Source organism: Rhodamnia argentea, chromosome 10 (genome assembly GCF_020921035.1).
Source record: "Rhodamnia argentea isolate NSW1041297 chromosome 10, ASM2092103v1, whole genome shotgun sequence".
Lineage (NCBI taxonomy): Eukaryota > Viridiplantae > Streptophyta > Magnoliopsida > Myrtales > Myrtaceae > Rhodamnia > Rhodamnia argentea.
Genome location: NC_063159.1, coordinates 22,368,403 through 22,383,622, shown reverse-complemented (window position 1 = coordinate 22,383,622; position 15,220 = coordinate 22,368,403). Strand labels below are relative to the sequence as shown.

The following is a 15,220-nucleotide window of genomic DNA, read 5'->3' as shown; positions in this document are numbered from 1 at the left end:
ATGCATGATCCAATTTTGTGCGAAAAAACCCACTTACAGAAAGCACACACATTTTTATTAAAGGTCCTCTGTACAATATCGGTTGAGAAAGCTCTTTATACACACTTACGCAAGCACACTGACATTTCTACACTCTTGTTATAAGAAAATATCTTACAAGACAATATAATCTACATATTTCAGTGGTATTTATTCCTTCTTCAACGTCGCTGCCCCTGCTCAATTCCCTCGCAAATCAATTTATCCGCAGCTCTGTCAACGTGGCAATGCGGCGAACGCCATCTGGTATAGAGGTCAACCCAGGACATTTCTCAATCTCCAGTTCTCTCAGAGAAGAACAATTTTGCAGCCACTCGGGCAATTCACTCAAGTTGGGACAATCCTCAATACTTATCCTCTGCAGCGTACTGGCAGAACCTTCGAGCCACCCTGGGAAAGAAACTAGTTCCGGTAATTCCTTGAATCTGATGGATTGAAGCCTCGACATGGAGCTCGCCTCGTTACTTTCGCCTTCTGGCAGCCTCAAGTTCTCGCAGTCGAGAATGAGGAGATCCTCCAATGCCGTCAGATTCTTGATGCCTTGTGGTAAGGAGGCCAGCTTCGGACAACCTCCAATGAACAACTTACGGAGCGACGTGAGCGATTGGATATCATCGAACAAGGCCTCCAAATTCTCGCACCCTCCAATGAAGAGCCACCGCAGAGAGGTCAAGCATCCTATTCCATTCTCTGGGAGACGCTGCTGTTTCGTGGTTATCCACAAAACGCGGAGGCTGATCATGTTCTTCATGTCTGCAGGCAATTCCTCGAGTTCCCAGCACCCGATAAGGTCTAAGCACTGCAGATTGCGAAGCTCGCAGATCGACTCGGGGAGTGTCTTGATATTGTGGTTGTGGCGTAAACTAAGACACCTCAAATGCTTTAGACCGCCAATGGAACTAGGCAGCTGGTCGAACCTAGACTCCTGTAGCCATAGCACTCGCAGGTGCTTGAATCGCGAAATGCACCTCTCCAGAAAGAACTCCCCAGAGGAACCCCTCTCAGACAAGAAGATGGTACGAACGCCGCTGAGTTTGCTCAAGGTGCCGCTTACTTCATCTTCTGGTAGAAGAGATGGGTCCGGAAATGATACATGCCGTGTCGTCGGGGAAATATCCTGCGCGCGCACTTTCATGTTGGACGATTCGGTTTGTGCCACAGAAATGGCAAGCTCGTGAATGAGGTCGTGCATTCGGAACATCACCGCCGGATAGTCTTCCTCGACAACATCGAAGAAGGATCTCGACCTCAGCTCCTCCAAGTACTGCCGTCCGATCTCTTCCAGCTCCTGGTTATTTCCGCTGGATTGGATAAACCCGTTGGAGATCCACAGCTGGATCAGATCGAAGTTGACGAACTCGCAGCTCTTCGGGAATATCGAGCAATAAGCGAAACATCGTTTCAAGTAAGACGGCATTAGATCGTAGCTTATTCTCAGTGAAGGTAAAATATCAGTTTGTAATTGCCAAATCTCACTATCTCTTACGTGTTCCCAGTCGCTCCGGTTCTTCTTTTTCTCTGAATACAATAAGCATCCCAATGTCTTCACCGCCAGAGGATTTCCCCCGCACTTGCTCACGATTTCCTTGGCGATCCCCATTAGGTCCGGGTGATTCTTCTCTTGCCCTTCATCGAACGCGCAATTCACGAACAATTTCAAAGATGCCTCCTCCGAAAGGTTGGCCAAATGAAGCGGGGGGACGGTGCCCATGATTTCGGCGATCGATTTAATCTGCGAAGTCACGATGACTTTACTCCCTTCGGAAACGATGCCTCCTAACAAATCTCTCAGTCCCACCCAATCCTCCCTCCTCATTTCCCAAACATCGTCCATTACGAACAAACACCTTTTGTCCTTCAGGAGGTCTCTTAGGTGTTTTTGCAGCTTTTCAAGGCTCCAGCTATCACATTGTGCTTCTTCACTAAGAGACTTGATGATGTCTCTTACTATCTTCTCAACTTCGAATTTTACTGGCATGGATAACCAAACTTTTTTGTCTTCGAAATGTTTGTTTACCCTATCGTCATTGTATACCAATCTACTGAGAGTCGTCTTTCCGGTACCCCCCATTCCGAGAATCGGAATGACTGCTATCTTTCCAGCTCCACCATCATCTGATCCTCTCAACAACAGGTCTATTATCATTTTCTTTTCTCTGTTTCTCCCAATCACATTCGAAGCTGGTGCAAAAGAATGAGTTTCCCTCCGCGGAACTACAGTTTTTTCTTGAACGTTACTCGACAAGTTGAACTTAGTTTTCTCTCCATTGATCGCATCAAGTCTCTTTCCCAGCTCTTTCATTTTACGTGCCATCTCAAACTGGAAAATGAAGTTGGACAGCCACGAGGACAAGTAGCGTACCTTCCTTCTGAGGGTCAAGCGCTCGGTCAACCTCGCCCGCCTCCACAAGGCCCTGGTTTCGATTTCGTCTAGCACGTCCTCGACATCATAGCAGAAGTCTTTGAGCTCCGACAGCCAACGCCTCACAGCTGGTTCTTTTATTTGCTTCTGCTCAGCGTCGGCGAGCACCTGCTGGATCATCTTTAGCGTGTTCTTGAGCTTCTCTCGGTCAGCCTTGACGCCACATACCAGTTGAATTTCTTCAACAACCGATGAAGCCAGTTTCTCCACGAGAGGCCCGAGGATGCTCGAGACGAAGTCGGTCATGGTTGTGATTGGTGTTATTGGTTTTCGAGGAGGTTTGGCGGAGCAGCTATGCAGGAAAGAAACTAGTTTTCCAGGGAAGGATAGCAAAGAAGCACGATTTTTTGCCAGATTATATGGGCAAAAACAGAGCAATGCATATGGTGCAATGGAGTGCGTCCACCGTTATTCCAAACTTTTGCATGGTTCACTCAATTCTTGTTGGAAATCTGCAAGCAATTCGATGCCGTTCCAATTAGATTTGGAATACCTTCGTCCGATGTAAGATAAAGCAAAAGTGGCTTGAGTTCTGCATCCTTTCTCTTTAATAATTATTCCATTCTTTCCTTTGCTACTCTGTTTCTTGTTAGACAAATATGCACACAGAGAAGAGAAAGCTCCTTTTCGTTGCTTGACCCCTGCATCATATGCCCACTCTTTCGTCCTACTACAAGACTCAGGATGATTGGTTTATAAGCATGTGTTGTTTTCCCTCCACAATTTTGAAAATTGGAAAATGACTTTCTAAGATGTTGTTAAACGATGAAACAAGTTCTAAATGATTCTTGGTGTTGGTATTTGTCTAGCGATTGTTCGATATCAAATGGCAGTCGTGTCGCATCCCGGCAAAAAGGAAGTGAAAAAAACAAACATCGGTTCGAATTGCTTCATGATGTCCCCGATTTGAACTAATTCTCCGGTTCCAAATGTTGATGCCAAATAGAGTAAATCCGAAGCAAGGTAGCAACTAAATTTTTGCGTGAAATGGACAACGCATTAGCCGATTTCGTTATAGACAACACTCCACCATACTCAATCCTAATAACGTTTGTCATTTATTAAAATAAAGGTAATCGACACATAGCTGCTGCTACATGGAAGACAATTCAATATCCCCTCCCATCGTACAATGGCCCCGTTACTTATATTGGGTATTTTCTTCTTCTTTGTTGGTTTTTTTTTTCCAATGTATACTTTAATTTATAATGGCTGAAATTTCTCATTTAATTTAATATCTAATGTAATTTCACTCCTATTATTTGCTTTCATTAACTTATTGTATGCTCCGACTGAAAAAAAAAATTTATTGTATGCATTATTTCTCATATGTCCGATGTCCGATGATTGTATCTTCCACTTTACTCTAGTTGACTATAAAACCATAATTATCTTGCGTATTGAGCTGGAAACTTTCAAGATATATGGCAATTCCTATAATATTTGAAAGAGAAACTTTCCGTCATAATAAAACTTTTAAGTTCATCAATTGAGTTCTCAATATTTTCACTTTTTCTCGATTGAGTCCTATTGGTCAAAAATCGCTAACATGGACTCTAGCCGTCCTACGTGGCACGGCGGGCATTAACATGGATAATTTTATTAATATTTTAGTTTTTTTTTAATTTTTAATTTTTTAATTTTTTTCCTTTGACTTTTCTTCTTCAACGATCGGCGAGGGCCACGATACACTCACCGGTGGCTGCCAAGAGCCGCGAAAGAGGTTGGCCTCACCCAAACAATCGTGGCCTTGCCATTGGCTATAGGCGGGCAGCCTTACCCCTCACCCACAACAATTATGGCCTCGCCTAGACTTAGGAGTGACGCCTTGTCGGCCGCTGAAGAATAAAACCAAAAGAAAGAACGAAAAAAATGAAAAAACTAACAAAATTAATAAATTATAAGTTGATCCACGTCGTGGCCGGCCATCCCTTGTAGAACGGCCAAGGTCCACATCAGTCATTTTCAATCGATAAAAATCAATTGGAAAAAAGTGAAATGGTATAAAATTCAATTGGCAAACTTAAAAGGTTTATAACTGAATTGGCAAAAGTACAAAAGGTTTAAGACTTTTTTTGACAATTTCCCCATATCTTAAAATAGTATATCTCCATATTACATTAGAAACTCATCAATTAAAGTTAAATGTTTGAGGTGTGTTTTTTTAATGTAATTGTTTTAGGCTGAAAATTGTAATTGTTCAAGGAATACCTACAAAAAGTGATGCAGTTATTGGATGCAAATACTCGTATCAAAGTAATGACACCAAAAAATAATAATAATAATAATAAATAAAAGCTTGAAGTGCTCCCATTTTTCAAATAATGGGCTGAAATGGACCTCATTTCAAATAAAGACTTAAGTACTCTCATTGTTTCAAAGAAAGTCATAACTAAGGGTATTTTCTTCGTTTACATTTTTTTGATTTTTTTGCCTTTCTTTATTTTTTTTTCTTTTTTGCCCTTTCTTTTTCATTGATGGCCGGTATTAGGTGATGGTCGGCCACCGACAAGGGCTGGGCGGCCTCGCCTGCAACCATCGAGGCAAGCCCTTGCCGACCACAGTGAGGCATTCCTTGCCCTACCTAGGTGAAGCCGGCCATCGCCCGTGGCAGGCGAGGCCGCCCAACCCTTGTCGGTGGCCAAGCACGCCGGTGGCCGTTCCCTTTCTTAAAGGAAAAAGAAAAGAAAAAGAGAAAAAAAAAAAGGAAAGGAAAAAAAGATCAGAATCAGAAACTATAAATAATGACCATTTTTGAAATAATGAAGATATTTCATATCCTTATTTGAAAAAATGAGGACATTTCATACGTTTATTTGGAATTTTTCCCATTAAAACAACTTGTGGTTTTATAGCGAATTGAAAATAACTTGCAAATTGAGGGGAAAAAACACCAAGCATATGAGGAGTAATTAATAAAATAAGTTAACAAAAGCAATAAATTGGAGTGAAATTGAGTGTGAAATGTCTTGTAACATAAGACAACTCCATTGAGCTGTGAAGAGATATGTAATTCTTTATATGTGCGAATGTCACTTAACAAGAAAATCCTTGACTTCTCTATGCATTGCTCCTTAGCAGTAAGAGATCATTTAGGCTTCAAAATGAGCGGTCAACGAAAAATATTTTTCAGTCAACAAAAAAATTATTTAAACTGGAAAAAATGATTTCCGTTTCCCAAAAGAGAAAATTTCTCATCTCTTGCGTTGCTGCTTCTTTATCTCTTTTCCTGTTCAGAGCTTCATTTCCCACTCTCTCTCCTCACGCCTCCATCTCCTCCATCGCCGACAGTCTATCTCTCGAGACAATCCCCTCTGCCGCCGGACCTACCCCCGCTCTGGCTGATCCTTACTCTCCCCTGCTCGGCACCTCCCTCTCTCACGCGGACATTAGTGACGGCAAGGTCGAGCTCGCGTCAGCCTTGAACAAGGCCGAGCTTCACCGGATCTAGCAAGGCTCGAAGCTTGCAGATCTGAGGAGGCCAGTTCGGCGAGGCTCGGTGTCGATCGACCTCACTAGTCTTGCCTGGACCCTTATCGGAATCGAACTCGTCAGCCTTGCCTGAGCCTTTATCGGAATCAAACTTCATGCTATGATTTCGTGTGTTTGCCAAAAAAAAGACCTCCTTTCGACTATTCTCCCTAGATCAGCTAAGAACATCACCAAGGAAAAATTGAAGGATTTTTGTTCTATTTACCAGCACCTGCTGACGTTGAACGTTTTGGCACTTCTATACAAGTAACCTTCCCGTAAAAAAATAAACTTAAAAGGAGGAGAAGAAGTTGGATAGCCTCGCTCGCTTGTCGACGTAGAGTACTTGTTCGCACCAGGCTGACCGTGGACCGGGTGAATAGTCACTGTTGACGACAGTGGACCCTGGCTCCATCTACCGGATGGACACCGTTTGAGCGGGGCGTTTCCCTGTGTTAACAGACGGACAGTGCTTCTCTATAACCGATTCCGAAACTCCTGCTCTTTAGACCCTTTGTCCCAAGATCAGCATCCCCCATTTGCATCATCGCCACGAACTCGTTGTAGTCAATGCGACCGTCCTGTGACAAAAGGATTGTAACATGATCAGACACGTTCAACTGTAAACAACATTTTGATTTAAGCACATGTTCACCGCATTAACCGTTTTCCATCCGAAGAAATTTCCAATTTTCTGAAAAGCAGAGTAGTCAAACAACTGCTTATTAGGACATCGCCGCTTTTGGCCAGTCCTGTCATCATGTAAAGGCAGTCAGCAACACAAACTTCCTAAAATGGTCATCAGACTTATCACACAGTAAGAGATTTCGTATCTTCTTATAAAAGCCCGTTTTCTCCACGCCAAACGCATTAATTCATGAATAATGGGTGATTTAATTAATTTCTTAACCTGCTCTCTGTCTTGTAGTTTTTAGTTTAAATTTCACGTCTGTGCACCGATAGTGGAGACTTTCATGCAGAGTTGCTGTTAGGTGAGACCAAGTAATTTTTTTTTTCGAAAAAAAAAAAAAGACCAGGCTTACATTGTCCTGATCAACTTCTTGGATCATTTCCTCCAAGCGGACATCCTTTATGCCGAACTCCTCACAGGCTTGTTGAAGCTCATCTTGAGTGATATAGCCACTTCCGTCTCTATCGAAGTATGAGAATGCGGCAAATAGATGGTCTTCCTTCTCCACTTTGTTCAGATGCAAAGTAGCAGCAACAAATTCCCCATAGTCAGTGGTGCCGCTATTGTCTATATCGGCCTGTAGTAAAAGTTTGTATCTTGTCAGAGAGAAATCAAACAATCCCATGCAAAAAGACGTGATTTAGCTTTGACAATGTGTCTAAACGCCAGTACACCTGCGTAACATAATACTTACAGCTTTCATGAGATCTAGCATCTCCGACTCATTAAGGTTTGCGCCGAATTTTTTTAGTCCAGTTTTAAGTTCTTCAAAAGTAATATAAACCACCGTTGTCCGTGTCAATCATCTTGAACATTTCTTTCAACCCGGCAATTTCTTCTTCAGAAAGGCTCTCTGCTATGATCTGCACGTACGAGTTTATAGTTAGAAAAGAAGAAAAAAGATGATCTACAAAGTTAAAGTAACGATGAGATTTTTCTATCTGTTACAATGAAGAGTGAAGATCTACCAAAAACTGATATGGACTACATGAGTTTACAATGAGCATAAGGTCGACACTAATATGCTTCACCAGAATGCTAAAGCTGCATAAACTTACTCTAAGGGCCATCTTCTTGAATTTGTTCATGGCAGAGAATTGTTTCAAGCGAGTCAAGACTGCAGAATCAAGAGGCTTGTCTGGAGCTACCCCATCAACTTGAATCCAAGGATGACCTGCATAAATTCGCAAGTGGATTTAGACTTCCGATACTATTCCAGAATTTCACATACTTCCAAGCAAAGAGAATATTTGACTCACACTAGCTCCTCTTACAACTTCTCAGTACTGGCAGTGAGCCTCCATAAATTTTGGATTAGTTTTCATATTGACTTATTTCGGGAGAAAACACACCCCCTTCAGGTTTTCTGAAAATTATTCAGACATTGCTAGCCATCCTATGAGCTAGTAAACTTCTAATGGCTTTGCGTAAAAATTGGCGGCCTTGCAGCGTATTTCACCCCTGACGCTCTTCCAGACTGTTTGTAAAGGCCTCTCTTGACCATGTTGGACACCTTTAACTGGTATATAATAATATTTTTAATAAAAGCGTTTGATAAATGTCCGCATCCATCATCTTGACTGTTTTGATAAAAGCGTTTCTTATCGTTAACCCGAATTTGCCCAACATGCCATTCATCCAATGGTACAAATCTAACATGAAATCTTGTTTTCTTTCTTAAATGTTCTCATAACCCCAACAAATACAATTTTTTTTTTCCACATCACAACAATACGTACGTTGACCTCAAAATCTCGTGTAAATGCCACAATTCCATCGTAGATATCTAGTACGAAAGTTATTTTCCGTCGCGCCGAGAAGGGATTAGTCGAGACCTTTCGTGTGCTAGACTGGTGCCGCCGATCTCCTTCCCAAACTTACCGAGCAATTGGCGGAGCACCCTAGGATGCATTTTTTACGAGCGACATTTGCAAAGGTGGCATCGTGCATCTAGCCTTAGATGAACGAGACAAGCGCGCACTTGTCATTTGGGGATTTGAATCGCCTAACATAGAGATTTTCGTGACATGCGTGACATTACTCAAATCGAGCCTTCCAAATGAAAATGGACAGCCTGATTTGAACCATATCATGTGTTGAAAGGAAGGGAAAAAATATGGGGGGGATTTTTTTGGGGTCCGAAAAATTTTGAATCTCAAACTTGGCTCAAATCAAGCCGTCCATTTTCATTTGGACGGCCTAATTTGAGTAATGTCACTCATGTCACGAAAATACTAATGTCAGGCAATTCGGATCCATCATTTGAGTAAAAGCGGAGGCAAAATTAATGGGACGGGAAGGGTAGAATGGTCAACTGGGGACGACAATGTAACCGAAGGGGTAAAATCGGAAAAGGAACCAATGATTGAGAGAGAGAGAGAGAGAGAGAGAGAGAGGAGAAGAGGGGGGGGTGTCACGCCCCGATCCCCGAGCCCGCAACAACCCTACCAAAACGCCTCGGGTCATAAAAGAACGACGTTCCGGGCACGTCATCAACCCATTATTTTTATCTTTTATTAAGCGCATACGGAACGTGTAACTCCCAAATAATTATAAAATACACGGGGATAGAAAAGCAGGAAATCACACCAGACAATTCTTTTTATTTATTTACTGTTAACCCTAGGAAGAACGTGTATATACAAGCCCTACCTTAGGGCCACTTCCTACAATCCTAAAAAAAAATACCAGGTCGGGGTTATGGGTTAACTCTACTCCGTGCTACTCAAAAAAGATCTGCGAACACTTCCGGTTTCCATAGCTAAGGACCTGAAAAATTGTTAACAACAACGGGGTGAGATATAAAATCTCGGTGAGTCAACGCCTAAGTCCGAGTAGGACATTGACTAGCTCAAGACGTCCTAAGCGGGTAATACAATAACGACGGTAAACCAATAGCGTGCAATCCTCGCAACGCTTTACCTATCACGAAATCAAATCCAAAATCAACAGTCCACCATCAAGCACATGCAGGCTTACCTCGCCTTGGGCCACACATTAAACAGTTCATATTTAATGTGCAATCCACTGCATACAACCAAGGCACATAACCAGAACACTCATCATAAATTGCATGCGGAATGCACCACATGTGTTCCAGTTATTAATGACCGTTCCCGGTCTTAGCAAAACCATGCTCTTCCGGTAGAACCAGGCACCGTTCCATTCCTTCGGCAACGGCAACCGACAAACCATGTGGTTCCAAGTACCATCGGCATGGATTAACAATCGGGCATTCCCGTAGGGAGCGTCGGTCCGTCACAAGTCGCGACCGGCATCTAATAAGTCGTGTGGTTCCAAGTACCCTCGGCACGAACTTACCAGGCTCAAACCCTCGTACTTGGGGGTCGGCTTTGTCCTCACGTACCCGAAATGACAAGATCCATTAGGTGACCACACACGCACGACGGACAACCAGCCAATTTATATCTTTGCATTTAACCCAATGCACACTCACAAACAATCGTGCTCAAAACTTGGCTCGAGGCCATTTTCATGCTTAAAATATCAGTCCACACGTGATCACATATATACATATATTGTCTACCGGACTTTGCATCTATATATATAGGGCAATCGGTCATTAAATTCATAACAATCGGGACATTCGACGGTCACGAGACAATCACCCAACGATAATAATTCAATAATTAATTAACAATTAAATAATTATCGCGGTACTAATTAATTGATTTAATTACGACTTAATTAGCAATTAATAAAACTCAAACATAAATAATTAAATCTATCTTAATTAATTAATCCGACTTTAATTAATTAATCTATCGCAATCAATTAATCCATGCTTCGATTAATTAACACCTTAACAATAAACCGATCCAATTTCGGACAAATAGAGCAATTATAATTTAAATAAATACATCTAGCACCCGCTAATTATTTTAATCGCAGTCCACAACAATTATTCTAAATCTCGAATACGGTTAACACCCTAATCAGAATTTAGGGTTCCACTCACAACTCCGATGTTCGATGTAGAGTCGGGCGCGAGGCGACGAAAATGGCGACGCGGGTCGGGATTGGGCTCGGGTTACTGTTCGGGTCAGGTCGGGTTGGCGGTTCGGGTCAAATCTCGGGTTTCGGGTCGGGTTACTGATTTTCGGGTCGGGCCAAGGTTGGCGGTTCGGGTCGGGTCTAATCGGGCATGGGTCGGGTTTCGGCCACGGGTCTCCGGGTTCACGGATCTGTGGGTCTCGGGCGCCAGGGCTGGACCGAGGTGGCTGTCGGTGGTCGGATCAAGGGCGTGGTGTGGTTGAACGGGCGTCGGGGTTGGGCACGGCGCGACCGGAATGGAGGTGGGTCGCGGTCGTGGGTCTCTAGTGAGGCGCGAGCTGCGGAGTGAAGGTCTTGGGTGGTTCAGATCTGGGTTCGGGTAGGGCGGCGGCGTCGGGAACGAACGCGGCGGACGGGACGAGCTCGGACGACCACGAGTCTCCGGTGTCGGGGTCGCGAGCTCGCAGATCCGGGTCGGGGTCGTGGGTGAGCTTGAGCAACCGGCGGCGGGTAACGAGCTGCGGCGGGGTGGCAAACAGAGGCGGTGTGCGGATGGCGATGGTGGTGATGGTGGCATCGGGCAAGGTGAGCTGGGGGGTTTGGTGCAGGAAACAAAAGGAAGAAGAAGAAGATGTACAGTGGGGGGGGAAGTTGTCGCGCAGAAGAGAGAGGAAGAGAGGAAGAGAAAAGAGAAAAGAAAAGGGAGGGTGCAGTCGGCACGTGGGGGAGGGAAAAGAGAGAGAGAGAGAGCATTGATGGAAGAGAGAGAAAAGATGGGATGGGATGAGGTGATGGAGATGGAGATCTTCACGTGGGTGGCAGAAGAAGCAATTGGGGAGGGGGAAAATTTCGGTCAAAGAGAGAAAAGAGAAGAGAGAGCACGTGAGTTGGTGGGGGTTTCAGTCAAACAAAGAAAGAAATGGGGCCCATGGTCTCTTCAAAATTTATTTTTTTGTCTTACCTAAATAAAATCTAAGGGCAAATTGGTAATTGGCAAAAATGGATACCGATAGTCATTTGGCTCAATCGATCGAGGGCAAAATTAGAATTTTGGCATTTAGGGTTCGGTTAAGTCTGAATTTGCGCGCGAAGGGTCTTGACACTACGAGTCAATGTTTGACTATTCAAACTTGACTTTCTCCGACGGATGTCCCGGAATAACCAATCATCGTTTCTTAAATCCTCAAAATCCAAATTTTATTTTCCACGTTGGAATTCATAATTTTTCTTACGGACACCCAATTTCCAGGACGTCACAACTCTCCCCTCCTTAGGAAATTTCGTCCTCGAAATTGAAACACTGTCACATTTCTTCAAAAAGAAAAGGGTACAAATTCTTCATAATTTCCTCATTTTCCCACGTCGCACCCTCAATTCCATGATGTTGCCAAATCACTTTGACCATTGGGATCGTCTTCCTCCGAAGAACTTGCTCTTTCCTATCCACAATTTTCACCGGACGCTCCATGTACGATACTCGCTCGTCCACTTCAATTTCCTCAAAACTCAACACATGAGCTGGATCGGGCTCGTATTTTCTTAGCATCGACACGTGAAAAACGTCATGCACTTGGGCAAGTCTCGGTGGCAACGCCAAACGATATGCCAAATTTCCAATCCGCTCCAAAATTTCAAAGGGTCCCACATATCTTGGACTAAGCTTTCCTTTCTTGCCAAATCGAGATGTTCCACGCATCGGCGACACTTTCAAAAATACATGATCTCCCACTCGAAACTCCAAAGGTCGGCGCCTCTTGTCTGCATAACTTTTCTCGCGGCTCTGTGCGGTCTTGAGTCTTTCTCTAATGACCTTAACGGCTTCCAATGACTGCTGTACCAACTCGGGGCCAGTGATACTTCTTTCACCAACTTTGTTCCAACACATCGGCGTCCTACAAGCTCTACCAAATAACGCCTCAAAAGGTGTCATTTTGATACTCTACTGAAAGCTGTTATTGTAGGCAAACTCAACCAAATGAAGTTGTTCCTTCCAGTTGCCTTTAAAATCCAAAACGCAAGCTCTCGGCATGTCCTCAAGTGTCCGAATTGTCCTTTCGGACCGGCCATCTGTCTGCGGATGATAAGCCGTCTTGAACTGCAGTTTTGTCCCCAATGCACTCTGCAGACTTTTCCAAAATGTGGCAGTGAACTTGGGATCACAATCCGAAGTGATTGTCACTAGCACCCCATGTAGTCGTACTATATGTCTCACATACAAGTCAGCATACCTGTCCAAAGTGAAGTCTTTTCGCATGGCAATAAAATAAGCAGATTTCGTCAATCTATCTACCACAACCCAAATGGAATCATTGCCTCTCTGACTTCTTGGTAGTCCCATAACAAAATCCATTGTGATATGCTCCCATTTCCACTCTGGAATTTCTAGTGGCTACAATAATCTACCAGGTTTAAAGTGCTGCGCCTTAACTTGCTGGCATGTCGGGCATTTCGCCACGTGCTTTGCTATATCAGCCTTCATACCATTCCACCAAAAAGGTTGTCTCAAATTCTGATACATTTTCGTACTACCAGGATGAATACTGTAGCTGCTTCGATGTGCTCCCGATAAAATTTCCTCCCTTAGACCTTGTCACGACCCGAACCCCGCGAGCTCGTTAACAACCCACCCGGCCACACTTATGTACAGTTCTCCAGGATCCAAAGGCCAACAAATTCATGCGGAAGCAAAAACGAATCCCCGTACATAAACAATTAACATCACGATGACTTGGGACGGTAAAAACAAACTTATATACATATCCACATGTTCTACACAATTTTCCAAACCTAGGGCTTCGGGGGCCACCGTACAAGCCCGTGACCACCTATAGCAAAAAGGTATGTGGTCGAAGCCCGCTACACAACCAAAATGCAACACTCTACAAAACTAAGAGGCCAACTATCCTACGCCTTGTCCTCGCTATCTCAAGCGGCTACTCAGCATCCGTAGGCTCCACAACTTCTCCCGGCGTCTCGATCTCCGGGTCGGATCATTGCGGCGGAGGGTCTCAAAAACAACAAACCCACGATGGGGTGAGATAAAATCTCGGTAGGAAGATCTCTAACCCTATATCAGGTCCCTAGTGCCTCCAGACACAACCTAGGCGAGCAACAATTTCCCACAACTCTTTCTTTCTTACCCAAAAATTCCACAATTAATTCTAGAAATTCCATTCTTTCTCCGAAAATTCTCACACCTTCTCAAATATTCTACGTTACTCCCGTCTCGGCGTTTCATGCCTCGGTCTGACAATAAAATATTCTACGTGCTCCAGGGCCCGTTTTTAACACATCAGGTCATAATATAAATATCCACATTACTCCGAAAATTTCTACGTTACTCCGAAAATATTCCACGTTACTCCAGAATATTCCACGTTACTCCAAAATATTCCACGGTACTCCAGAATATTTCACGTTACTCCAAAATATTCCACGTTGCTCCAGAATATTCCACGTTGCTCTAAAATATTCCACGGTACTCCAGAATATTCCACGTTACTCCACCGCCATCAAATAAGTTCATAACATTGAGCCTCGGACCTTTATGGAACATGGCTCTATATATATATCGGGGTCTCGGACACAAAGGAATACGACCCATAAATCTCGGTCTCGGATACATAGGAACACGACCGGATTAAGTCTCGGACAATTAGTCGAACACGACTCACTTTGGTCTCGGACGACTTAATTGAACACGACTTTCAAACTTTCTCGGTCTCGGACAATCGGATGAATACGGCTCACTTTGGCCTCGGACGACTAGATTGAATACGACCTTCACATTTTCTCGGTCTCAAACAATCAGACGAATACGGCTCACTTTGGCCTCAGGCGACTTGATTGAATACGACCTTCACATTTTCTCGGTCTCAGACAATCAGACGAATACGGCTCACTTTGGCCTCGGACGACTTGATTGAATACGACCTTCACATTTTCTTAGAATAGTTCCGGACCACGTGTTTCATTCACGTTAGAGAATTAATAATTCGGGATCACCCGATTAATTCACACTAATCCAAATATTAATTTAGACTACCCGATTAATTAATACTACCATAGTATCCAATCCACGCCATGCGACCATATTATGCTAACGTAGCAATTTATAAATCTCGTGCCATTAAAATTATACTAACGTGGAAATTTATCACGGCCGAACAATAATAATTTTCTAACTTATAATTAATTTACGACTATAGTACTAAACTATAGTAATCATGCCACATTTAATTGGTACCATGGCATAACAACTTTATGTCACATAAAAGTAACCCTAGTTAATATACAAACTAACCATGGTTCAAAAATTAACTAGAATCAAATACTAACCTAACCATGATTAATAAATAGCATAAAGTAACTATAGTTGGACATAAAGTAACTAGAGTTAGTAAAGTAACCATGGTCAAACTTTGACCAAACAATTATTCTCTTGTATTTACTATTCATTGCAAGAACAAGCATCTCTCTCCTCCATTTCTGCAATTTTCGGCCGGCACATATTCAACCTCAAATCCACCAATTTCTTCATCAAAATTTCACAAATCCATGGTCTTTTAGCAACCTAACCACCT

General features: G+C 43.2%; 2 protein-coding genes across 2 annotated transcripts; both read right to left on the bottom strand.

Moving 5' to 3' along the window:
- Positions 1-235: 235 nt before the first annotated feature.
- LOC115735035 (putative disease resistance protein RGA3) lies at positions 236-2,707 on the bottom strand. Its single transcript, XM_030666073.1, has one exon. It carries the CDS (start codon positions 2,705-2,707, stop codon positions 236-238), a length of 2,472 nt encoding a protein of 823 aa, XP_030521933.1.
- A 3,413-nt stretch (positions 2,708-6,120) lies between these two features.
- On the bottom strand, positions 6,121-7,248 carry LOC115735036 (calcium-dependent protein kinase 10-like). The gene is made up of 2 exons (XM_048271858.1): positions 6,976-7,248; positions 6,121-6,513 (listed from the first exon to the last, which is right to left on the bottom strand). The coding sequence occupies exons 1-2, from the start codon at positions 7,246-7,248 to the stop codon at positions 6,388-6,390; spliced, it is 399 nt and encodes a 132-aa protein (XP_048127815.1). The 3' UTR covers positions 6,121-6,387.
- Between the last annotated feature and the right edge of the window lie 7,972 nt (positions 7,249-15,220).